This window comes from Scylla paramamosain, chromosome 8, assembly GCF_035594125.1.
Source record: "Scylla paramamosain isolate STU-SP2022 chromosome 8, ASM3559412v1, whole genome shotgun sequence".
Taxonomy (NCBI): Eukaryota; Metazoa; Arthropoda; class Malacostraca; order Decapoda; family Portunidae; genus Scylla; species Scylla paramamosain.
Genome location: NC_087158.1, coordinates 1,423,435 through 1,449,921, shown reverse-complemented (window position 1 = coordinate 1,449,921; position 26,487 = coordinate 1,423,435). Strand labels below are relative to the sequence as shown.

General features: G+C 41.3%; 3 protein-coding genes across 8 annotated transcripts in view; 2 read left to right on the top strand and 1 right to left on the bottom strand.

The window, feature by feature from the left end:
• The first annotated feature begins 1,524 nt into the window (after positions 1–1,524).
• Positions 1,525–8,569, top strand: LOC135102670 (uncharacterized). 2 transcript variants are annotated; one of them, XM_064008053.1, is made up of 7 exons: positions 1,525–3,380; positions 3,983–4,030; positions 4,485–4,726; positions 5,372–5,489; positions 6,140–6,216; positions 6,864–7,013; positions 7,780–8,569. In XM_064008053.1, the coding sequence occupies exons 1-7, from the start codon at positions 3,345–3,347 to the stop codon at positions 8,024–8,026; spliced, it is 918 nt and encodes a 305-aa protein (XP_063864123.1). In that variant the 5' UTR covers positions 1,525–3,344; the 3' UTR covers positions 8,027–8,569. The 2 variants fall into 2 exon arrangements, with proteins under 2 accessions (XP_063864123.1, XP_063864122.1); XM_064008052.1 differs by having other exon boundaries at positions 2,802–3,380; positions 5,369–5,489.
• Positions 8,570–9,362: 793 nt separating this feature from the next.
• Positions 9,363–19,973, top strand: LOC135102669 (ubiquitin carboxyl-terminal hydrolase isozyme L5-like). The gene is made up of 7 exons (XM_064008051.1): positions 9,363–9,518; positions 11,756–11,819; positions 12,621–12,726; positions 12,940–13,127; positions 13,589–13,786; positions 14,244–14,343; positions 19,543–19,973. The coding sequence occupies exons 1-7, from the start codon at positions 9,440–9,442 to the stop codon at positions 19,819–19,821; spliced, it is 1,014 nt and encodes a 337-aa protein (XP_063864121.1). The 5' UTR covers positions 9,363–9,439; the 3' UTR covers positions 19,822–19,973.
• Positions 19,974–21,548: 1,575 nt separating this feature from the next.
• The window catches only part of LOC135102662 (mitogen-activated protein kinase kinase kinase 4-like), a 37,820-nt gene continuing 32,881 nt past the window's right edge, over positions 21,549–26,487 (bottom strand). For all 5 annotated transcript variants that reach the window (XM_064008033.1, XM_064008034.1, XM_064008035.1 and 2 more), the window contains one exon: positions 21,549–26,375. In XM_064008033.1, the coding sequence (XP_063864103.1) occupies positions 26,289–26,375 (87 nt within the window). In that variant the 3' untranslated portion in view covers positions 21,549–26,288. The remainder of the gene's footprint in view (positions 26,376–26,487) is intronic.

Below are 26,487 nucleotides of genomic sequence, written 5' to 3'. Positions count from 1 at the left end.
ATTTTTAGTTAACGCACGTGGCGTTACTGATATGCGGTTACCACGTGGTCCTCCCGCCGTTTTCACCGCATGCAAGAGAGAGAGAGAGAGAGAGAGAGAGAGTGGCTGGGCTGGACTCGTCTCTGCCAGGGAGAGGAAGGGAATGACACACCTCACCTCCCTCTCTGAACTTTAATTTACCGCTTCACAGCCTCCTCAATTCCTCTCTTCTATCTTTATTCTATTCATTATATATGTGTAACTTTCCCTACCAGTCTTTCTTTCTCGGTGTTCTCTTTTGTTGTTATAATTTTATCCTCTCCTCTTTCTCTTTTCTCTTTTTTTTTTGGGGGGGGATTCTTTATCTCTTCCTCCTTTAATCCGGGTTCGTTTCTTTTCATTCCCCAACTCTCTCTCTCTCTCTCTCTCTCTCTCTCTCTCTCTCTCTCTCTCTCTCTCTCTCTCTCTCTCTCTGAAAATATTCTTCCATGAATCTTTCATTTATATTTCTTCTCGATCTTCATTTTTTTCATAACTTTCATTTTTCTCATGTATATTTTTAGTCTCTTATTCATAATGGCTCACCTGAGGGACAGGGGAAGGGGAAGGGAAGCAGATTTTGAAAGTGGCCTCTTTGCTCTACAATAGATCACTGCTCTGTAATGGATCTGTCAACAAAATGTAATCATGTTTCCCTCTCTGTGTCACACACCAACAAGAGATTGGAACGGAATTCCTCAAGGTGATAAATCACATCCATTTTTTTCAGGGTGCCTCTATAGATTTCTCCGTCTGCCTCTGATACAGTACAGTCTGCGTCTACTACTACTACTTTTACTACTGCTACTACTACTACTACTACTACTACTACTACTACTACTACTACTACTAAAAACAAATTTGTGGTCTTAAGCGCTTTCAAACTGACTTTGTGCTAGTGGGCGGGTATGTTGACAGATAAATAGATGAATGGATAGATGAACAGATACATAAACAGATAAATAGATACATAGACAGACAGATAGATAAATGGATAGATGGATAAATAGATAGATACGTGCATACAAAACTAGATAGATACACAGATATGAATAAATTGACAGATAGATAGACAGACAAACAGATAAACCCTGAAAGCTTTGTCACGGGGAAAAACACAACCAGTAAAGTAGAAAGATAGTCAAAATTAATTAACAGATAAATAAAACTCCCAAATCTTTGACACGAGGAGAAAACGGAACCAAAGAAAGACAGTCGAAGGGTTAACACAAAGGCACGAACCACACAATGCAGCGGAGGGTGACGAGTGCACGTGGCGACCGACTGCCTGACTGGCTGAGCGGCGCTGCACCTGCTGTTGTTTGCCTGTCTGTAGCGGCGACCTGGTAGGGGACATAACCTTTACCTTCAGCACGCGTGGTTAGCTAGATTCATGGGTGAGAAACTTGCGTCTCTTGTAGCGAAGATTAGGAAGAAGGGAAGATTTGTACGAGAATGTAGTGTGTGTTTAGAACAAGAGAGAGAGAGAGAGAGAGAGAGAGAGAGAGAGAGACATTCACTCACTCTCTAACTCACTCACTCACTCATTGTAATCTTCAATATCCAAGTTACCGTGTATGTAATGATGTGTGTAATAATAAACCTATTAGTCACACACACACACACACACACACACACACACACGGCTCATAACGCTAACTCGCCCTAGTTCTCCCGGAAACTGTTAAACTTTCCCCCTCGCCGTGACCCAGAGGGAAGGAGGAGGAGGAAAGCAAGAAGATGTGGGAGTAGGAAACAGGAACGAAGAGAAGGAAAGGAAAGGATATGATAACGAAATCAAGGAGGAAGAAGGAGAGGAAAATAAAGGACGAATGTGTGGAGGAAAGCAGGAAGGCAGAGGAAGGAAGGATATGATAATGAAGTTGAGGAGGAGGAAGAGAAGGAAAGTAAAGAAAGGAGGTAGGGAAAGTGAAACAGAAAAGAAAACGAAGGAAAGAAAAATGTGATAATAAAGTCGAGAAGAAGGAGGAAAGTAAAGAAAAGAGGTGGGGGAAGAGAAACAGGAAAGAAAACGATGGAAGAAAAAAGATGTGATAATAAAAGAAAGAGGTAGGGCAAGAGAAACAGGAAAGAAAACGATGAAAGAAAAAGATATGATAATAAAAGAGAATTAAAAGAATGGCCAATAAGGAGAAGGAGAAAAAAAAGTATGGAGGAGGTGGAAACAGGAGAGAAGGAAGAGGATGAAGAAAGGTGATAATGAAACCGAGGAATAGGGAATGAGACAGTAAAAAAGAAAGAAATCATGGCCAGTAAAGGAGGAGGAAGGGAAAACAGGAGAAAGAAGAGAAGAGAGGAGGGGGAGGGGAATGATAACGGTAACAGAGGAAGAACAGAGAAAGTAAAGAAGAGAATTTGTCATTATTTTTTTTTATCTCTCTTTTACCTCTTCATTCTTCATTTTCTTTCCTCTCTTTGCATTTTCGTTTCACCTTACATCCCTTTATCACCCTCATTCCCATTTCCATCCCCATTCCTATATATATACATTCCGTCATTCCCTTCCCTCACCCCTCAAAGGTTCCCCTCACAGCGTTTTCCCTCCCCCCGTGACCCTCGCTTAGGAGAAATCTCGCTCATTCAGACGACATCTCACTCAGGCAGGCAGCGAGGCGGCCCTTCCTCGCGACAGTGAACGAGACTGCGCCTGCGTGGAATTGGCTGACGGGGCTAACCACTCATTTGTTCCGTACTACTGCTGGGGAGGAGGGAGAGAGAGGGGTGGAGGAAGGAAGAGAGAGAGAGAGAGAGAGGGGCAGGTTACGGAGGGATGGAGGAAGGTGGAGAGAAGGAGGGGCAGGTGCAAAAGGTATATCAAGGTGTGATGTGGCCAGGTGAGGTTAGATTGTCTTTAGCTCTCGTAGGAAGCGTAGAGAGAGAGAGAAAGAGAGAGAGAGAGAGAGAGAGAGAGAGAGCTTTATTCGCAGTATAGTAAGGTGATCGAAGAGACTGTCCCTTTCCACCAGGGTCCGACGGGGATAAGATATTAAATGATGTTTGTGTGAGTGTGCGGTGCCTTGTCTGGGCGGCCCCGAGTGGGACTGCTGGCCTGGTATAGAGGTAGAGTAACGTGTGTGAAAGATTAAATGGCCTGCTTGCGTGGGTGAAGTAGGAAAACAGCCATAAAGTAATAGATATAGGAGTAGAAGTATACGTAGCGTGTGAAGGAGGTAGTGAAGGAGAAGAGGATACGGTGGGACAGGGCAAAGTAGGGCAGTGAAGGGCAGCGTAAGGCAGGGTAGGGCAAGGTCGCTAGGGTGGCTGTGGATCAGGCTGCCCTCTCTCCCAGGCATCCCTCCTCCGTGATGGCACTCCTTCCTCGCCTGTCAGTCCTCCTCCTTGTAAGTAAGCACACACACACACACACACACACACACACACACACACACATACAGACTTTTTTTTTATGTAAGAAGGGCTCTGGGCAAGGGGACAAAATAAAAACCAGGGAGCGAGGAACCCACTGAAGGTGCCAGTTTCTTCAGAAGACAACCCAAAAGCAAGCCCAGAAAATTGCAATGTAAAGCGAACTTGAAGTGAACATGAAAGAGTTTGAAGTCACAGGCAGATACTACGTATGGAGAAGAGGATTATGTATACAAAAACACTAGTTAATTTTATGTGCTCTATTTTATTTACCTGTTTATTTACTTATTCATTCAGTATAGTATTCAACTACAAAACAGTATGTCCTCATGACTCACTAATACCCAGCCAGACCGTGTACATGCTTGTCCCTTTAAACAGACCAATTTACCTTATCTTATTTATTGATTGATTGATTTATTGATCTTATTTTCAGCGTATTATTTCATTTACAGAAAATTTTACCCCGTAACTCACTAATACCCAGCCAGACCGTATAATTGTCTCCTTACAGATCCCTGCGTCTATTTTTAAGTCCTGTTATTTACGTGTGTTTACCTTTGCTCCTCTTCCCCAGGTGTATATCGCCCTGCCTGGCGCCGCCTTCTTCAAGACTGGCATCAAGGTGTGTGTGTGTGTGTGTGTGTGTGTGTGTGTGTGTGTGTGTGTCAGTTCGTCAGTCACTCAGTCAGTTCGTCAGTCAGTCAGCCAATCTATTTATCAGTAAGTCAGTTAGTAAGTCAACCAATCATTCAATCAGTCAGTCAGTGAAGCAAACAACCAACCAACCAGTCAGTCAGTCAGTCAGTCAGTCAGTTCCTCAGACAGTCAACCTTCCATCTTCTTTCGTCATTTCCCATGAGTGAGGGGTTGGCCCCATGTACTATATGTGTCTCCTCCAGGTGTTTCTGTCCCTTACATCTTCCTCTGTCACTCCCATCCTTTGTAATTCTACTGTAATTCTATCCCTCCATCTCACTCTCTATCTTCCCCTCGATCTTTTTCCCTCAAGACTTTTTCTCTCCAGGCTCTTTTAATCGGTTCCAGGTCTTTTCTTCTTACTATTACTCTTCCTTCAGGTGGGCATTAACTTAGGGGCCAGCAGCTCGCCGCCTGCCCCTCACCACCTGCACTACTGCACCGCCAAGAAGGAGCAGCTCCTCAAAAACCTCTACGTGGACTACTTCCAATCTGCGGGGCCCTGCGTGGCTCCTGACGGGGCCAAGCTGTACCCTTTCAAGAGCACGCATCGGGGAGGTTCTGAGGGGCCTACTGTGTGTGCCAAGCTGCCGCGCCTCTGTCAACTACTGGGGAAGTCAAGGTGAGTGTTCCTTGGGACTTTTCTAAGTGTTTTTTTGTGTTAGTCAAGTGTTATGTACATTTTTCCTGGCTTCTCTTACACACACACGCAGGCTAGTACGTGGAAAGATAGACTCAGTTGGCTGTTACAGGAGACAAAGAGGGAATTGCAGAGGTAGGGAGACGAACGAAAGGGATTTACACGGAAGGAAAACACAAACATTTATTTATTTATTTTATTCTATTTATTTATTTATTTATTTATTTATGTATTCTTATTTTATTTATTTATTTATTTTATTTTTATGGGGGAACAGAGAGGAGACGGAGAGAACAAATTAGAGGTAGACGAACGAGAGATTTTACAGGAAAAGAGAAACATAAGCATTTCTTTTTTTTTACGAGGGAATAAAAAAGGAAACGAATAGAGAACAGAGAAGAGGTAGGAAAACTAACGAAACAAACAGATTTACACAAGAAAAAACATAAACATTTCTTCTTTCACGAGGGAATAGAGGAGACGAAGAGAGTACAGAATAGATTGAAAGGTATGGAGAAACGAACAAAGGAAATTTACACAAGAGAATCACAAACATTTCATCCTAAGTAGCGCCTCATCTCAAGTATCATCAATGTATCGAGTCCTTCCCTCTCTCTTCTACAGCAGCTACAGAGGGCGGAGCATCCTGGAGGCGGGACAGACCATGATGAAGACACTGCGGACCAACATGAGGAGCCTCTACCAGATGTTGACAGGACGAGACTCACCGACAGCCTTCCACTCGGTCCGTCCTGTGTGTGTGTGTGTGTGTGTGATTTATTATTGATTTGTTTGCTTATTTCTAGTTCAGGGTAACAAAAAGGCTGAGAAAAAGCTTAATTAACGTGCTAGTTCCCAAAGAGTGCGTAGTCAAAATTATGAGCAAAAGTGTATTAAAACCTCCCTCTTGTTTTATCAGATTATAACTGAACGTTCATTTTTCATTAGTATCCGAGACCCTTTGTAACCATTTTGTTTTGTTTTGTCACTTATATTTTCTCTAGTAGTAGTAGTAGTAGTAGTAGTAGTAGTAGTAGTAGTAGTAGTAGAAGTCGTAATTAGAGGAGGAGGAGGAGAACGAGTTTAGAATTAATGGTCTTTTGTAATAATCTGGTTTGTACAATAATTATTACCTCCCCATACTTTTAAGATTTGGAATTGTATGGCAAAATTTCATGTACTATCTACATAGTGTACTCGTAATGTTAATTAATGAGTCTGCGGATAATTAAATAACTGTGTGTGTGTGTGTGTGTGTGTGTGTGTGTGTTAGAGTGGGAGAATGAAACGAACAGAAAGTATAAGAGTTTCTGTGTGTGTGTGTGTGTGTGTGTGTGTGTGTGTGTGTGTTCCGCATTAACACTCTCCATGGGTCTCTTCTCCCTCTCATCGCAGGACCCCCGCAGCGGCATCCTTCATTCGTCCTACTCCGACTACGCTCCTTCTTCTCACGCTGCCTGCGACCACGGCGGGTGAGTCTCTCTCTCTCTCTCTCTCTCTCTCTCTGCACTTTTTTTTTTTCTTCTTCTTCTTCTTCTTTCTTTCTTTTGCTGACTGATAAATCTTCAGTCAGTAACACCTTTCAGTTAGTTATATCTTTTATTAGACGTGTCACTTCATTCAATACAAAACATATAGATTTACTGTATATTATATTCTTTATATACAAACATTTAAGAGTTTTTCATGTTTCTTTCTTTCTTCCTTTCCCTTTCTCGTATCGTTTCCTTCTCCTGTTTCTCTTCCACTACGCATAAGGAAAAAATTAGACAACTCTTACTGTCCATATGCATCCTATCTTCTCTATACTGCAATTTTTTTAAAACCTCTCCATTTTTCTATTTTTTTTTTTTTTACTCGAATTATTTTTATTTTCCCAGTTTCTCTTGCACTGCACAAAACATTAGTATAGTTTTTAATATCTTTGGTCCTGTTCTTCTGATTCTGTCCACTGCGCAAAGATAAAGAAAAGAATAGTACATATTTTCTTTGCTTCTGTTTTTTTTTTTTTTCCCGATTCTGTTCACTACACAAAAAAAAAAAAAAAAAGTATAACTTTTAACATCTGTGGTCCTGTTCTTCCTTACCGTGCGTGAACTGTGCCTGTACGTGCGGGCAGGTGTGACGAGGGCGGGGGCGTAGCGGTGTGTGAGAGCGTGGAGGACCTGGTGTTCCCTATGGTGGGTCGCTCGGCCCTCACCAATACCACTGTCACCGTGCTGCAGGCCTTCCCCGACCTGGTGCAACCCGTCTTCTTCAGGCGCTGCAGGTCCGTGTGTGTGTGTGTGTGTGGTGCCTTTGCTCGTGTGGACTTAGTAATGGGGATTTTTTTGTTTCCTTTTGTCGGACTTTTATTGTAATGGCGAGGGTGGTTGGGTGGGAGGAGAGACGGACTTTTATTGCAATGGAGAAGATAGTTGGTTGGGTGAGAAGAGACTAATTCTATAACATCTGTCCTCACCTTTTTTTTTGTTTCATTCTGTTAAACTTATATTGTAATGCGGAAGGAGGATGGGTAGGTGTATGTAAAAACTAAGATTATAACGCCCGTCCTCAGTTTTTTGTTTCATTCTGTTAGACTTTTCCATAATGGGGAAGGTGGACGGATGGGTTGGTGGGTGGAGAGACGAAGGTTATGACGCCTGCCCTCACTTTTGCCTTTCATTCTTTGCAGGCATTGCAATTCACGATCCTGTCAAGTATTAGGTATAGTAGCCTATATTAAATATATTAATGTAGGATGATAGCAGTTGATGATAATGAAACATGTGAAGACTTTTGGGTGCGCTGTACGGTATCTAGCTTATTAAGACAATTATAAAGCTTGTTTGTGTCGACAGCAACAGATTTTTCTTCAGGTAGTTTCAAGTTCGAATACGAATTTTCATATTTATTTCTTTTCTACTTATTTATTTATTTATTCATTGATTAATTTCATTATCAATTTTTTTTTTTTTTTTTTTTTGTTCCACCTAGTGAAGCTTAGAAGGGATATTTCTTAATAAGTACAATGCGTTGTCTTCCTTCTCCCTCAGGAACCGGCAGGCGCAAGTGGTGTACGGGGAGTGTCAGCAGCAGTACCTCCCCGTCAGCCTACTGGTGGCGCCGCCTTACCCCGGGGCGGTGCTGGCTCACGACTTTGTGTTGGTGGAGTCCGGGTGTCATGTGGCGGCGCACGTGGCGCAGCACTACGGGGAGACGCAGCCGCGGCAGGCCCAGCGAGACACCCCGGAGGATGTGGGCTCTGTGTCCTTCAGGGAGAGTGACCGCAGGCTGTTTTGAGGCCAAGGACCGCGTGACAACAGTTCCGCGGCAAGTGTTTGTGTGCGAGACTGGTGAAACGGTGGTGGTGGTGGTGGTGGTGCGTGGCAAAATGGGGTTTGCAGTGCATGTCAGCATGGCTTCACTCGGCCACAAACACCCATAGACAAAGTTAATAAACCTGCTGATTTTCTGTTCCTGAGTGTCAGTCTCCACCAGAGCCGGGCCAGCATGCCAGTGTGTGTGTGGCAGCGATAATGTCATGAATAGGACTTGATGCCATGCTGAGGTGACCTTGTCGGGCACGGTTGTGTCAAAGGACATCTGCACCGTCGCAGTTTGCTTCAAGCTTCAAAGAATATGAAAATACCCAAGTTTATGGTACTTATGCTTAAGTAACTACGTAGCAGCTGAAGTACCCAAGATTATTAGCTGGCTAAGTACATACGGTAGTTATTAAACTGTACATTTATAACCTTGTGCATGTTTAAGGTAAATCCTTGTTTATCCTTCTATTGGTGACAAAGTTTTTAGCTCTACAAATTCTGAAAAGAGATAATATATGGAACAGAGTAGTCTGTGTATAAGCTATACTGTAGGGCAAAAGTTGACAGAATGAACCCTTCTTAGTCGTATTAGAAGCATATTAGAGGAGGAAGGTTGAAAAAGTCTAGAGATGATGCACTACATGTTGCAAAAACTTATGGATCACCATAATAGATGTTTAGGAGAATGTCACAATTTCGTAGCCATAGAATAGGATTAGGGTGGTCTTTGTTGAGCACCGTATTGGCTGATGATAACTACTGTCATTCATGACGATGATTAATTAAGAAAGGTGTTAAGTTCCTGAGGAAAGATTGTCCATAATGCGTTTTTTTTTTTTTTTTTTGAAGCTCATTGACTTCACTGTAAATATGACAGACATTTTGAGTCGTCTTCATGTGTTAGTCTTAAGAGTGTACATACAGTGTAGATCTAGTTTTGTATACCATTCTAACCCCACACTGACTTGTGTAAGCATTATTTCATATAAGAACAAGCGACAAATGTGTCATGAAGCCTTAAATATATTGTTGCCCATATCCCAATGACGAATCACCATAAGGGAACAGTTCATGTAATAAAAATTACACATTAAAAATTACAGGCAATATAGAGTTTATAGTAAATAATAAGCAAAATGGTGGTTGGCGTTGCGTGATGAAAATATGTACGTTTGTCAATAACTCAAGTACAAGCCAGCATAAGACAAGAATTCACATCCTAAAAAATTACACATACAAAATTACAAGTATTACGGAGTCTATATTTCGAAATTAATAAGATAGTTGTTGGCGTGGCGTGGTGACTGTCCCTGGGTCGAGTTTGGTCTGCGTGGCGGCAACACTCGCCAGTCACAGTCAGCCACTCACAGCTCAGCAGCCCGTCATCATGGTGGTGTCGGACGCGGGGAACTGGTGCCTCATCGAGAGTGACCCGGGAGTGTTCACAGACCTCGTACAGAAATTTGGTGAGTGGGGGAGACGTGGGTGATTTGGGAGGACTGGGAGAGAGACGAAGCTGTGTGTGGGAAAGGCTTAGGTTTTGCTGGTTGATTGTTATGAAAGCGATTTAAATTTTACCCACCGGTGTCTCCCGCTCTATCATGGTCTTGGTGCTGCTGACTCCCTTCATGCAGTTGTTTGGTGAGTGGAGGAGGTGCGGCTTTGATGGAGATATTGTTAGGAGGCAGGGACGGGCTGAAGACTGGTTGGCTTGTTTGTGAGTTCAACGTTAACTTTACCCGCCGGTGTTTTCCTTTCGTCATGTTGCTGCGGCACTGTTAACTGCTCCTTCACGCAAAGGACAGCCGCTCCCGTGTGCTGCGGCATGGGCCAGCGTAGTGCAGTACTGGTGGTCAGCTGAATCACCTTCACATGCCAGGCAGGAAGTAAGGGAGGGGAGGTGTTATCTTGCCATCTCTTGCCTGGTTCCCTCACCTGGCTGGCTGCCCCAGATTGTTGTTGCTTAAAGGAGGGAAGGGCGGGGACACCAGAACTCTGCAAGCACGCCACTCTCATTAAAGTAGAATTGACTATAAGGAAATATCTTCAGCTAAATCGTTGGTGGTCTCCGTCCCATTGACAGTAAGATGACACTTTTCATTCCTATTGGTTTGCAAGTAAAAGTTACTTTTCATTTAAATTTCCATTATCAAGTTTTCAGAAAACAGCATCTTTTTTTAATCTCAAAGCAAGAGTAGTGTGTTTTGAAACTAGTTTTCAATGTTTTGGATATATTATATAGTAACCTCTTTTTCAAAAATCTTTTATTCCTACTGAAATAGATTTAGCCAGCGATGGTTGTGTGTACCATTCACAGTGCCTTCCACAACACGGTTGTGTAATTTCTGACTCGCCTAACATTGTCCAGTAGTTGTCATGCAGATGTCGGTTGTTTTTCTCACTATTGCAGATGTGTTCTGGACAATTTGATGTCTCTCTCTCTCTCTCTCTCTCTCTCTCTCTCTCTCTCTCTCTCTCTCTCTCTCTCTCTCTCTCTCTCTCTCTCTCTCTCTCTCTCTCTTTATAAATTTGTACCAAAGTGACTTTTGTGAATTTCATTATCAGATCACAGTTTTTCATTTATCCACAAAAAAATAACAGGATTCTGGAATTAAGCAAGTTCTCATGTTTGAACTATAACAAACCTGAGTAAGACAATAAAACCTGGGTAATTTTCATCTCTGCATGAGTAATCCTGTGGGACAAACCTAACTGTGGTGTAACTAGTTCCTGGAATTCTCTTGGTTCATGCTCCTGGTTAGCCACCCTTAGCTCCAACCAAGAGTATAACACTGTAGACAAGAGAGAGAACTCAGACATGATGCATTCACTGGTTAGCCTGGGAGAAACACAACAGCACCATCAGTGAGTGGGCTGGTAAGCACACATGTGTGAGGCAACAAGAGGCACCAAGCACAGTTTGCCAGGCTGCCAAGTTTGTAGTGATAGACTAGGGAGGGTTCCACAGAGGTTTTCCTCAATCACATGGACAGTTACCAGGAGTATTGTGGAGAGCTGGTTTTGAGGTGTGAAGGGAACTGAGAGCAACAAAACTTGTTTGGCAAGTCGCTCCATTCATGAACATGTATACTGAAAAGAGGGATCTTAATTCAAATGAAATATTAAACCCATGTCTGTAGGCTCTTTTCTCAGTACCACACAAAGTTTACCTTGAAAGCATAAACTTACTGGAATAACATTTGGCAGGATGTCTAGTCTATGAAGTGACAGGAAATATATCGAGCTGAGGGCCCTGCCTGTTTTACTTATAATTGAAAAACTACTTTTTATTGTCATGATCAAGATTGAATGAAAAACTACATTCTTCATTATGAAATAGTGAGAAATTAATTATTGTAAATGACATGGTTGACATGACTGGTTATTGAACCTGGATCTGATGTGCCAGGACAAGCCATGGCTGATTGGACCACAAGACTCCTCATGGTCAGACCTCCTGTGGCTTGTGTCTGCATCTGGCAACAACACATTTGCTTTTTGCTGGATCTGTTGCTGTTTAGTGTAAATGTCATAGGAACCAAACTACTTGATTTGACTGGTATCAGAGACGGCATTTTTAGGCTTACGAGTGGCTTTGTGCAAATATCAGGCTACAGTAACTTAATGGCTTGGTGGCAATGAAAATGCTTAGAAGTGCTGTTTAGACCTCAGTGTTCTTATGTAGCTTTTCTTTATATTTCAGGTGTGAAAGGTGTGCAAGTGGAAGAGATATGGAGTTTAGATGAAGAGTCATTTTCATCACTGAAGTAAGTATGATGACGAGTGTTGTCACTTAAACATGATGCGAGGTGCAAACAAAAGTTGGTCTTGTGTGTCTTGACATATGTATCAGTATTCACACCTATTTAGTTATTAGGATCCTTATGGCTATGTAAATCAAGTAATGTTATGATTTTTATGTCCCAATGCTGCATTTAGTTGTCCCTAATGCTGAATTTTCCACAGGTAGAACTCTGAAAATTGTTCCTAATCCTGGGTGGTTCAGTATACATGTATCTACTCTTTCAGTGCTGTTTCCCCTCTTTATATACAAGCTGTGGATCACCTTGTGTCTTAGTACCACTTTCACCCTAGAACTTCAAAAGAATTATAGTTTAGATAGTCATCATCTTCAATGCCAACAAGAGATCCATGACAAAAGTACCTTTTGGATACTGTGCTTGTTACCAACTGATGTGTGCCACACCACACTGCCTTAATGAGCACCCTCTCTCCTTTGTGTCATGTCTTATTTACAGGTACTTTCATGAGCTGCCTTCTCTTATTCATTCTCTAGATTTCTGTTCCATATCAGTGTGTATTTTCTTTTCAGTTCTAAAAACTTTATTGACTCAAACTTAGCTGTTCTACTGTCATCATCTTATGCAGCCCTATTCAACATAAACCCACACCAGTTCTAAGGAAAAACTTGGCAACTGCTACAATCTTTAAATTCATCAGGGATTCTTAGTGTTGTGTAGTAATTCATTTTGAGAGTGACAGATATTGTGGAGTGTCTTGTCCTGGAGGCTGTGTGGAATGAGACAGTTGTATTGTGTTTTCCACAGACCTGTCCACGGCCTCATCTTCCTGTTCAAGTGGCAGCAGGAAGAGCAGCCATCAGGTTCTGTCGTTCAGGACAACCGACTTGACAAAATATTCTTTGCCAAGCAGGTATGAAATCTGCCCAAGTGGTTACAGAGCTGTCTAGTTTTTTCACATGTTTAAAAAAAATAAAGAGGATTTATAACACTTACTTTTTTGTCATTCTTTTGTTTAATGTGAAGATGTTGATCATAAAAAAATGTCATAGGATATACTGTATATATTAGGTCTTGTGAATATTAATTTCCACAAGTTTTGCTGTGATAAATGTATTCCTTTCAGATGATAAACAATGCGTGTGCCACCCAGGCCATCCTGTCAGTGCTGCTGAACACAAAGCACCAGGACATTCAGCTGGGCAGCACCCTCAGTGAGTTCAGGGAGTTCACACAGACTTTTGACGCCCACATGAAGGGACTTGCTCTGTCCAACTCAGACACCATTCGTAATGTTCATAACTCCTTTGCGAGGTGAGTCCCTCTTGCTCAGGTGGATTGATTTGGAAATTCTTACTTATTGTTTCATGTGACGATGTACTTTTATCTTGTAAACTGAGTTTTATCTTTTCTTCCTCGTTTCCTGTTTTACTAAATGGATGTTATACTCCAGTAAGGCACACAAGTGTTAAAAGTGAACTCATTCAACTGTGTGAAGGCCTTTCATTCCTCAAGATGTACTCATAATTTCATGAACTTCACATTATGGTCACAGTGAACTAGTCTCTGTAGTCAGAGATTCCAGTCAGTCAAAATGCCTTATCTAAACCAAGTACTAAGTTTTATTTAATTTTGTTCCTTTTTTTTTTTTTTTTTTTTTTTTTTTTTTTTTTTTATGCTCTGAAAAATTCTAAATATGACTAAAGAGTCAAACAAATTTCTTTATTGTCTGATTTCTCTTCAGTAATGGGAATTAAAGTGACAATCTTCCACAGGCAAACTTTATTTGAGTTTGACAAGCAGCAACCCTCTGAGGATGAGGACGTGTTTCATTTTGTCGGGTACATCCCCATCGAGGGCCGCCTGTATGAGCTGGACGGCCTGAAGGACGGACCCATCGACCTGGGGCCTATCTCCCCCAACACTGACTGGCTTAGCGTGGTGCAGCCTGTCATCCAGCGCAGGATTCAGAAGTAATGATGGGACTGTTTGTGTTGGTGTGATTTAGATAAAGGCTTGCTGCATCAGTGGTGTCTTCACTGTGCTTTACTGTTGCTGGAAGGCTTTGTGTGACTCAAGGAAGAGGAGGAGTGTTTTTGGCTTCCATGTGCTAGAGGGTTTCTTTTTAGTAATGGTGTAGAGGCTTTGTGTGTAGGTGTCAGTGAATGCTTTTGTGTACTTCTTTAGTAAATGAGGAGAGCATAATAATTTATAATCTTGAGCAGCTTAAGAATCCAGACTAAGTTTTATAAGTAGGTTCAAGTTAGTTTGGATTTTGTCCTTGAAACATGAAGCAAAATTTCACTAAGCCATGTGTTACCAAGTTAAGTTTTGCAACATTGCTTTCTATGGAATAAGAGTAATTATTCTTGTATTTTATTTCTGACATTACAGTTATGTCTTGGAAAGCACATAATGTTGTTGTTACAGGTACAGCGAGGGTGAAATCCATTTTAACCTCATGGCCATTGTGAGTGATCGTAAGATGGTCATAGAAAAGAAGATTGCACAACTCCAGAAGGAAATGGAAGTAAGTCTTCTTGTCTGAATAATTGAAGGGAAGAGTGAAATGCTGAGGAATGAGAAAAGACTTGGTTGAAAGTATGTTTCTTGAAAATGTTGACTCTTGTGACGCCACGTGTGGGCCTCATGGGGCAACTGATTTACCTCTGCTGCACCATAAAGGACATTTCTTGCATATTATTGAGTCAGTTGTAGAAATTCAGCTTAATTTAAACAGATGCAAGAATGTCTTATCAAATCAAGTATTTTTTGACAGAATGCTGCTGCGACTATAGTCTTCAGGATGTGTGCAGTTGTTCTGTTTGTGATAAGGTTTTTATTCCTTAATTTCCTCTTTCCCCATAAAATAAACAAATATATCAAATAATTTTTTGACAGAATGCAGCTGTCACTATAGTCTTCAGGATGTGTTCAGTTGCTCTCTGTTTGTGATAAAAGTTTTTATTCCTTAATTTCCTCCTTCCCCATAAAATAAACAAAAATATCAAATAATGATAATCTGCATTGGTATGAACAAAACTTTTATGAACAGTAAACATCCGAAGAGATGTGATGGCAGATTACAAGCAGTTTCAGTAAATAGATTTTGACATTGCACTTATCACTGCTGCTCCAGCTGTTCACTGATTGGTTTGTTCCATGACATCATGCCGGTGGGAAAGGCTGAGGCTGCACCTCCCTGCTCTACCTCAAATTTATATCAAGATTTTTTTCTCTTCTCAATAATATATTCTTTTATCACATTAAAGTGATGACTTTGAAGTTACATAAATAGTGAGAAAATATAATATTAGTTATTGATTAAAAAGCATATAAGCACATAAGATAAATATTGCAATAGAAATAAAATTATTCTAGGTACAAATGCAGGGCAGAACAGTAAGGTGCAGCTTTGGCCTGGCTGCAGGTGTGATGTCACAACCAAGACACCAGTCACTGAGCACCAGGAATGGTGGTAACAAGTAAAACATCAAAAATTGTATTGAAACAGGTTGTGATATGCTATCAGATCTTTTCAGGTATTTGTTGTAATTGTGTTTTTCCATTTATTTTATGGGGATAGCAGAATATTGTGGAAGAACTTTAGATTTATCCAGAGAACATTTTTACACAGAGTTTGCAAACAAGCCAGTCTAGAGATTAGTAGTGAGTCAGCAAAGCTGGCAGATCATAAGGACCCGAAATCTCCACATCAGTTTGGTTTTTCATCTTCAGTGAGATTATCTTGAGGGAGTAGCAATAATATTCACCTCAGGTCTCAGTAACTGGGAGTGTGTGGCCTCTGGCTCATCCTCCTCAAGTGACCTCCATGCTCGAAGTCCTCATTTCAAAGACTTTCATGATGGTGTCAGTGTTCCCTGACAGCTGTGGCAAGAGGATTGGATAAACTATTGGTGAGCATAGTTCAGTCAGCAGGTGGTCCTTAACATTAAATAAAATAAGACTAAGAATTTCTTGAAATTGTTAACAGGATGAAGCAGAAACCAGTTAAGTTTAAACTTTACCAAATTATTTTGAGGAGTTTTCAGATCTTAGAATCATGCCATGCCAGCCCAATCCAGCTGTTGAGAAAAGTTATCATTGTATGTCATGATTCAAATTTTTAGGAAATCTATAAAGATTTAAATAATTTATCCACTTGAACTGATTTCAGATTCATCCCTGTTAACAATTTTAAGAAAGGGTCGATCCTATTACATAGTTAAGGATCACTTGCTGACTGATCTATGCTTACCGATAGCTTATTGGTTCTGCCCCAGCTGTCCAGCAAGGTACACAGGCAGCACCATGCAAGCCCTTCAATGAAGATTGATGAGCACAGAAGTTAGGTGAGCAGGATGGGCCAGAGAACACACACTCCTCACTTGGCGGTAAGAGACCTGTGATGCCAACTGAAACTGGAACACATCCAAATTATTGATGGTTATAACAAACTTGAGAAGATGATCTTTGTTTCACATAAAGACTTTTTTCATCTACTTAGCATTACATGCTCCTTGGTATTACCCTACTTGTCCTTCCCACATTTTACATTTTGATTCTATTCAAAAACCATGATTGGTGTTGCTATGGTAACTCTGTTGGCCTGCAGTACCCTTGCTGTTCCACATACTCTCATTCCTTTCTTGACGACTGTATCGTTTATATCTGCATTACCCAGCTGTTTCTTCGATTTTTGTTCGTGTCATGGCTTCCCAGAACCTTTGATAGGTTTTCCAACCCTGCAAAGCCTCCTCTTGTGCAGGAAGGTGATTCAAGGTGGTTCAGCCAGAAATAAGGGAGGTTGAGGTGACTGGTGCCTCCATTCTACCACACCCTTTCTACCAGCTCCTTGGCTTCCTTGCTGTTCCCCCCCCCACCCTTCCCCAGGAGAACCTTTGCTACTACAGACTGTGGAAGGGTGATGGATAGTGCTACTAAGGATCCTCACACTGCATGTGTTACCTGTCATGGTGGTGTTTGTGACATTGACTCCCATTGTCCCGAGTGCAAGGAGTGGGATGGTGAGTTTGTTTCTACAGCTTTTTAAACACCAGTGCTTCCTCCAATGGCTGTTTCCATAAGAAGGGTGTCAAGGACACTCCTGTTCAGGCTCAGATTTTCCCTGTCCTTCCTGTTAGTGCTTCAGGGGAGGTGTTGCAGGATGAATCGGTGCTGGGTGGCGATGACTCCTTCCACCCTCCTGGCATGTCGCAGTTTTTTGCTGAATTTTCTGATTTTTGGGGGGGTTTTCTGATGGACGACATCACACCACCTTCCAAGAGATGGTTGGTTGGCTAGCTAGTCTCTCATGAACTTATGTCACAGCTAGCTGTTAACCCTTCCTTCCTCTCTTCCAGTCCACTCTATGCCTTCAGCTGAAGGCACGGCAGAGGCCATGACCAGCCACCCATTTGCCCACAGTGCTGAGCAGAGTGTTGAAACATCTGGGGGATAAAAGTTATGCCCTGCCCATATTGTTAGTTTAGAGCAGGATAGGACTATTACTTCCACTGGCAAACACCCTCAGCTCCTTGAGGATGTGCCATGGAAGGTAAAATGCTCAACAGAATGAGGTGGAGGTGGGAGGGAGAGTCTGGCTGTGTCCTCCCATTCAGGCGACCCTTTGTGTTGTGACTGGGTGGTGTACTCGTGTTCAGCCCATGTGTCCACTGGCCCAGGGTGTGGGCCAGACGTTGGATGCAGTGGCTATGGAGTTATCCCAGCCCAGACAGCCAAAGGATGTACATGCGCCTGACCAATCGCACTTTCACCTTGTGCACACGTTGCATCTCAGGATGACACTTTCCCGAGCCGCACATCATCACCATCTCAGATGCCAGTGCACTATTGGCTGCACTATTGGCTGCGTGTGGATGCACAAGCCTCACTACTAATCATGTCTGACACAGCTCTGGTGTCACACTGTGGTACCTCAGGCAGGGACCCTCAGGTCACTTGGTCACATGGGAAGGTTACTATCCAGCCCCCCACTGGTTCAAAGTTTGAGTTTAGGTTGGACCCATTTTCTAGGACAGTCAGCCAGTTTTCAAGGGAGACTACTTTGTCTGCCCTCTAGTCCTGACAATTTAGCCTCACTCATTGGCACCCATGCAGAAGTGGCTCAACCTTGTCCTCAGTCAGCCACCTCCACTGTGGCTGCCCTATCCATACTTATCCCAAATGTGGGCATGTCATCTGTGTTACCACTCCACTCTCACCTGCCACCTGATGATGATGATGAGACTCAGTCTGCCAACTAACCAGTGGAACCAGATACCTCTGCCACAGAATTCTGCAAGATGATGGAATCGGTCAGCCCTGAAGATGAACACCTATTGCCCTGTTCGAGCGCTTGAGTTGTACTGCCGTAGGACATCCTCCACTGTCCGTCCCAGGCAACTCTTCTTGTCAGTCAGGGACCAGTCTTGCCCTCTTTCTAAGGCCACTATGTCTTTCTTCCTGAAGGAGACTTTAAAAAGGGCTCATGAGTCTCTACCTGTGGACCTCTGTCCTCTCCTCAGGGTAATGGTCCATGACATTGTGGTATTGCCACTTCCTTTCTCTTGTGAAAGAATAAATCACTTTCTTCAATTTTGGATGCAGCTTGCTGGAAGGCACCCTCAGTATTTGTCAGTCAGTACATGAAGGACTTCCAAAGGGTGGAGGGGGACTTCTTTGCTCTGGGCCCAATTGTAGTGGCTGGTGACATTGTCTTCCATGCTGGTTGCCTCTCCTTCAGGGTTCACTGACACTCCCCTACCCTCAGTGCACTATAGACATTGTGTGAGGTCCAAGTGGCACTATCATTCCTCACTGTCTCATCACCTTCAGGACCTCCTACACAAGTGAGTTGGTCACACTCCTCATAATGTGGGCTCTCATCCTTGTATTTTCTTTCTAAGACAGCAGATTCACACATTTAAATCTGCTAAGTAGAAGAAACAGGTCTTGTGTGAAACAAATCACCTTTTTAATCCTAAAAGGGATTTTTCATTTACTGTTTCTTTTACACAAACCCTTCCAGCCTTCTCTCTTGCTGGTCGTCAGCAAGGAAAGAGGCTACGTGGAACAGCAGGGGTAATGCGGGCCACCACAGTTGCCATAGCAACACTGACCGTAGTTTTTTAATAGAATTAAGTGTAAATGTGGGAAGGATGAGTTGGGTATAATAATTGGGAGCATGTAATGCTAAGTAGAAGAAACAGGTAAGTGAAAAAATCCCTTTTAGCATTAATAAAAATAATATCAGTAGATTGTCCCCATAGATGAAAATAGCACTACTTCTGCCAATCCTCTTTGCTAAATGTTAACGACACTAAAATTTTTTAATACTGATTTTTTTATGTAAATAACTGTTAGTAAGAATATTCCTACTCCCTCTACATATCACTATTTTTTTATGTAAATAACTGTTGTTATCCCTCTACATACCACTAATGTTGAAATGTTTGGTCCTCACAGAAAAAGATGTCTGAATTGACTGGTTAAGCAATCTCCTGAACAGTCCATGGTTAAATCGTTTGATTTTATATCACTGGGCTTTGCTTGAGTATATGTAGATAGTGTTGATTTGAATGTGGTGGGCAGTGTCACATTTTGCCATTTGCATGCATTTTGACTACTTTAAAAACCACCCAGCACATACATTACTACAACTTCATCAACCCCTGTCATAAAACACTGTCTTGCACAACCCTGCTATTTGTCTCCCTCTGCCTTACAGGAGAGTGGAATGGATACATCTAGTCATGAGGAAGAGTTGGCACAGCTGCGAGCTTCTCTGGAGACTGAGGAGAACAAGAGGGCTCGGTGGAGAGTTGAAAACATCCGCCGGAAACATAATTACTTGCCTCTCATTGTTAATATGATGAAGATTCTAGCCGAGGAAGGGAAGCTGCTGCCAATCTATCACACTGCACGAGAGAAGGCAAAAGCACGTGAGAAGGCAAAAGTGCGTCATGATAAAGCCAAAGACAAGAATAAAGAGAAGAGTGGAGTATGACAGGTGGCACACAACACCAGCTAAAGAGGACCACAGGATGATACAGTAGTGCAAGGAAGATCAGTGGCTGAGTGATGGCTTGTTGTCAGCCAGCAGACTGACAAATATTGGTTAACTTTTAAAATATTTTAATTAAATTCTGATTAAGTTTCTTGGAGAAGTTTCAAATTCACCTTGCTGCATATGTGTGACTGATAACTAGAAAGGGTGTGAGTTTCTTACTCCAGTAATCCAGTACTATGGATTTTAGCAACAAAAGGAGGAAAATGTTACAAAAAATGGGCATATTATAACTTACTAGTAGCTGCATTCCTTGAATTGAAATTGTCAGTTGGATGACCTTTCTCTACAGAGAAATCTATACATGCATCATAGAAATCTATACATCAGTTATTTAATGTGTATGGTCAGAACTTGGAGATGAATGCAATAACAGTGCATGACTACAAAAATTATAAGCTTCACTCGGTAGTCAGTGTGGGTACAAGACAGTGGCAACACCAGGGAAGCATTGAATTGTAAGGTGAAGAAAGTCTGCAGGAACAATGAAAGCTTAACTATGAAGGACTTGGCACTGGTATTGTATGTGACATTTACTGAATTACTGTCACTACATGATGCTTTTGTTATCACAAGGTGCCTGTTTGTTAACTTCAGCATCTCAATCATGTCAGAAAATAAGCAGCATCTACTTATCCCAGCTAAAATATTAGAATACAAAAATTTTTTTTTTTTTTTTTTTTTTTTTTTTTTAGGATCGGATCATCTTGTATAAATGCAATGAAATGAGTGAGTGAATCTGTCAACACAGTCTGATACTGCACCTCCAAACACAATAACATGGTTGCTAGACACTGCTCTTGCCCACCATTTTAAAAACAGCAAATTGTCTTTGCTTTCTTACCAAAGCCCTTGTGTATTTGCAAGATTATACAAGTTACCTATCTACCTGTATATATCTGGTAAAGGGCGGTGTCTATCTTGTCACACTGTTGGAATGTGCAGAGAAGAGGGAGTCCATTCTTGGAAATGTACTAGTTCTGCCTCTTCTAGCTGCCCTTATGATGTGTAGGGAATTTTGACACAGTTATTCCTTGTATTCCTCCAAGTCAGCCACAGTGTGACCAGGACATCCCTCTACCACTGGAAGAACACAGCCTAAACAAATACAAATAATTTACTACCTCACAAATCAAGAAATATCTTTGTGGGAGAAATACAATGTTAATGCTGCACATTTTGAAACAAGGTGGGAATATGTGGCAATGTTAATGCTGCACATTTTGAAACAAGGTGGAAATATGTGGCAAAGTCCCTAACAGTGAGCATACTACCAAGTGATACCCATACCAACACACACAAGAAAGATGTCAAGTCTTATGATCATTACAAAAGGCTGTGGTTGCCTGCATTACAATATACTCAATCTCAGCAATCTCTGGTGTACTGCTGTGTACTGCTGGTGGTCTTTGTTCTGTGTTTTGGTAATTCAGTTATTTTGTACATCACAATTTTGACAAACCTCTTCATTTTGTCTGAGCTCCCATAAAGTTCAGCAGCAATAACAAAAATGTGTCTTTTGTTTGATTCATAATAAGTGGAAAATCAAATTGCTGAGACCTGAAATACCTGACAGCTACACTGCTGTGGAAAAACAATACCACCTGATGAAACTTAAATGTACAGAATATCTTATGATGTAAAATTCAAACAGGTTAAAAGAAATATTTTCTTTCATATAATATTTTGATGCCAATATTATGCTGCTACAGTAAGCTCACATTCCACAATGTCACTTTCCATCACAGAAATACAGCACCTTCACAGGGCGAGGATAATAGCAACATGGCCTTGTCCTGACACTTGATGGGCTAGGAGCAGCAGGAAGTTCAGCAATTCCTGACACCTCAAAAATTGATGAACAAAGTTGGGGAGAACGACAAAGTCAGTTGGTACAGTAATGGAGGTCATGCTGAGACACACTTCTCATGAATCATTTCAGCAGCTGAGTACAGAGCCACAGGCATTGCCATTTTCCACTCAACAACCACTGGCTGTTTCAAAACACTGATGTCAACTTAAAGTTCATGAAAATAAATTGTTAATGACCATTACATAAAACTGTCAGCAACAACAGACTGCATCACAAGCATGGCCTCCATTGCAGTTGTCCCACATACTAAGGCTATTTGTTTAACTGATGCAAGTTGTGATCTTAAAGATCTCATAATCAGAATAGAGAATTTTGTGAAACTTTTACATTTACAGACAAGAAACATTTTTCTGAAGGCTGGAGAATTTTCTGCTATTCTGCAACGGTACTAAACATTGCTTTCTAAAAATCTCTATGAAAATTATCAAATATCATTTTATCACATGAATATATATTTACAACTTAACAGCTAAGACTAACTAGTAACTAAATTGACTAAATACACGTATAATTCAGTGCACAAACATTTCAAACGTGTCCATCCATTAGGACACAGCAGGAGTGCCCAGGCCTGAGGTCTTCCTTTCACTACTGGGGCCAGGTAGCTCTGGTACACTGTTCAGCACACAGCTCAAAGGTTGCAGGTTCAATCCTAGTTTATGACTGTTTGATGGTGAGAGGGATGGTGCTCTCTTCTAACCCTACCAGAGCAACATACAGTCTTAATTTACCTCAGTCAGAGATATTCACCTTCCCTTCACTACAACAGTAGAAGTGAATGTCTCAAGACTGAAACTTTCATCTTTTTCATGCCTCACAATCTCAATGATGTTCATGGCATATAAAGCAATTAATTTTATATTTTGAAGCCACAAATTTGTGTAGTAGTATAGAGGGAAAGGCTACTTGGAAAATATGATAGGGTAAAAGTGCACATCAAAAAGGAGGCCATGTTTGGATAGGGAGAGGTGGAGGTTCTTCTGCCTTGGTCATCACCTTGAGGAGCATGCCTGGAGTGAGCAAGGCATCAGAGACAGACAGATCAACAAATTATTTGCTATACTCTGGATACAATCACCCAAAGGTTTGCCAGGTTCTAGAAGTGATCAGTGCATGAATAAACTTCAATAATGCTAAATGTTGGTAAAGATATAGAAGTATAAATACAATAAGAAATAAAAAGTATTAAAGAATGAACTATTACTACAAAACCATTATAGTCACATAAGGTGCAACAATTGAGGCACCCCAGCCTAGAAGGTGTCCTCAGACAAGGTTGCCAAACAAGAAGTTATGACATTATTTTTGGTCTGACTGCACCTTCTAGAATGGAAAGCTTAAAAAACAAGTGCACAGTATCATAAAACAGCGAACCACAGATAACTCCACCTCACTGGTTAAAAATGTCACTTAAAAATGGTCACTTATTAGCTGAGACTAATCTTGTGATTATAATATCCCATGCTTCTTATCCTGTTATCATATCACGTTGTCACCATCCATGGCATCACACAAGCTGCCTCCAGAGCAGTAAGTGCTAAAACTTTCCATAATACAACAGCCCCTTGAACAGCTGCACTGTCAGGTAGAATAGGTAATAAAATATATTTGGATTGACTTATTCCTAGAGAAAATGAACGGCATAAAGAGTCCGGCCTTCATTGCCTATTATGAGTCATCCTGTTAACATCAGTGAACAGCAGCCTAGGCCACACCACAAGCCGGGTGGAGTTGCTTTGGTTGAGTACACAAGTAAACGTGGCCATGGACTGTGGCGGTGCACCACTCCTCCGAGGGACGGCTCAAGGGAATATCTTGGGTACAGTTAGGAAAAAAATGTCTTCAATAGTGATAGGCTGAGGTGCAAACACACTTGCTATGATGGATTTTGTGATACATGTCTTAAAAGTGTGCCCTCAGCAAGTTTGATAAGTGATTGGCTGAGTAGTCACAAAATAACATTTCCTTCCTGACTGTACACATACAGAGCTGCTGAGGTTCTGTGGATGCACAACCATCTAATACTACCATACCTGCCTCTTACATACTTATGGTTATGTGATACAAAATTCCCTGGAGTAAAAAGTAGATACAGTTGCTTATAATAATTATTCCTACAGCCCATTAGTTTCATGTGTTTGTCAAGTAGCATGAAGCCCACCTGATCACTCTTACATAATAGTCTTCCTACTCAACTTCTAGCATACACACACACACACACACTTGAGCACTCTCTCTTTGATCTTACTTGTTACTTGCAATACATATTACTATATTCAATAATTTTACATTTTAGTTTCATAATGTAATATCTTAGGTATTGAACTGTCACAGACATCTTATTTACTACATAGTTTAATATCCAAAATTAGCTGTTGATCAATAATTGGATGAAGAAATATCAAGCATACCAGACTTTTAAAGATAAATATTGCTGTTGACTTGAGATAGCAATACTGATGTGTTCTATTATTTCTCAAGACTAACACAGACCATCCCCACAGTCATGCACTTGTCATCTAGGTACAAAATATGAAACATGCCTAACTAGCCAGTGGGAAACTATAAGCTGCAAACCTGCATAATGAGCTTGGTGTCGGCTGCCTCATGTGTGGGGCATCACGCACATGGAAGCTACCAAAAGTGACACCATCAAGCATTTGAGCTCTTATTTATAACTTGTGTTCCCCATGTTATCATACACAGTGATTTGTCCTTTCAAACTAAGTTCTTATTATGATGGTTTTCAAAATTCAGCTGATTAGAACAATTGCATCATAAGATGATGAATCAGTAACAGCTACATTCTATTGATTCCTTTTCTTCCCTATTATGCCAACTCTCAGTCTACTTCTGGAAGAGCAAGTCTATTCCCTGACAACAATGGAAAAGCTCCCAAAAAACATGACAATATGCAATGGAGTGTTTGAGTAATGTATAAAAAAAACATGTACAATAAGTTCAGCATTTCTGTGTTAAGACAAAATCTGCTAGGCACTGGAAACTACAAGACAATTCTAGATGTAAGTGAACTGGACCAGGAAACTAGTCTGGTTCTATGACCTGACTAATGTGTGTGTGTGTGAGATTGATTGTATTGACTGTTCAACAGGACCATTCAAAATGTAGAAGTAGAATTTACACTACAATTATAACAATAAACTGTAAACTCCCAAACCAAACTGATGTCATGGCACAAGAGAGAATGTTTGAACACCAGTGTCATGACAACTTGCACTGAGACATAAGCTAATAGGTTTTGTGATCACCAATGCTTCTCAAAGACGACACAAGGCTGGCTAGCTAGATGAATTATCATTTGTCCTAAAGTACACACAACTGCAAATATGACTGCATGGAAGCACAAATGCATGTGTACACGTATGCAAATGCGCATGCACGCACGCGCACACACACACACAAACACACACACACACACACACACACACACACACACACACACACAGACACATGCACATCCATACACAATTCTACCTATCTACTTATGCCAATCTATCCACATCTTGGGTCAACTTCCACTTTCATCTTTTATCTTCAGCATCAATGAATACAGTTCTCCCCAACACCACACAACTCTGCTTGACACATTACGACACATGCACATTCTTTGTATGAGAAACCTTAAGACTAACCCCCTGCACTGTTGTTTTGATGACTCCTGAACAAATGTAGCAATCAAATCAGAACATTAGAATGAATTAATGAACACTTACATCTTCACAACTACTGCCTTCAACTTGTGCTAAATTCAAATTTGGAAAGGAAAGTATTGAACAAAAAATTAATTAACTCACAATATAACTATGTGAAAGAAAGGGATTGGGAACTCAAGGCAGAGCAGAGCACAGCTGACTTTAGGATTTCTTGAAGAGCAAAGCTTTATTTCCTGATGCCAGCCCTTGAGTGGAAGGTCAGCACATCCTGCTCCCCTTCAGGCAATGCATGTCATTACAAGTAGCTCCCCTGCTGATCAAAACAACACAAGGCACCTCAACAATTATGGTAATAGTAGTTTTAAGAAAATATGTCTTTTATGATTAATTTATCTAGTGGTTTCACTTAATTAGTTATCTATACATTCTCTCTCTCTCTCTCTCTCTCTCTCTCTCTCTCTCTCTCTCTCTCTCTCCTACAAAGCAACCTCAAGCTAGTGGTGGTACTTTGCAGTACCATTGTACCATCTCCAGCAGCCACACTTTGCACTAATATATTACTTTTACACAAACCCTTGTTAATATACCCAATAATCTGGTTAAATATGATAAAAAACAATAAATACTTAAAAGCTGTCCACTGAATCCAATTTTTCTTTCCATTATCTCTGTATGTAGCAGCCCAACACTCCTGGTCAATGAGGGTAGGCAGGGCCAGACACCTACATGCACACACCTACATGCACACACTCACTCACACTCCCATCCTTCCATTATAAAAAATATAATTGCACACAGCAATGAGAGTCGCTTTGTTAACCTACCCACCCTACCCTAACCTCCATCCAGCAGTCATCCCCTCACGTGTTTGACAGGAGCTTCATGTAAGGCACAAACGGGGGGTGGGAGAAGAGCGGCAGGGAGGGGCAGTCTTCTCCTGTATCCACCTTAAAAGGAAAAAAATATATATACATGATTAGATGGTTAACTTGCTAGCCATCTGTCACCACTTCATAATTATAACCTTAAGGCTTTGGAGATTAACTGTCTTAGGTTTTA

Bases quoted from the DNA above. Each gene is read 5' to 3' on its own strand.
- LOC135102670 (XM_064008052.1), top strand. From the start codon at position 3,345: ATGGCACTCCTTCCTCGCCTGTCAGTCCTCCTCCTT. The intron at 4,031-4,484 runs GTGTGTGTGTGT...CTCTTCCTTCAG, and splicing joins TCTTCAAGACTGGCATCAAG to GTGGGCATTAACTTAGGGGC. The intron at 4,727-5,368 runs GTGAGTGTTCCT...TCTCTTCTACAG, and splicing joins CAACTACTGGGGAAGTCAAG to CAGCTACAGAGGGCGGAGCA.
- LOC135102669 (XM_064008051.1), top strand. From the start codon at position 9,440: ATGGTGGTGTCGGACGCGGGGAACTGGTGCCTCATCGAGAGTGACCCG. The intron at 11,820-12,620 runs GTAAGTATGATG...TGTTTTCCACAG, and splicing joins GAGTCATTTTCATCACTGAA to ACCTGTCCACGGCCTCATCT. The intron at 12,727-12,939 runs GTATGAAATCTG...TATTCCTTTCAG, and splicing joins AAATATTCTTTGCCAAGCAG to ATGATAAACAATGCGTGTGC.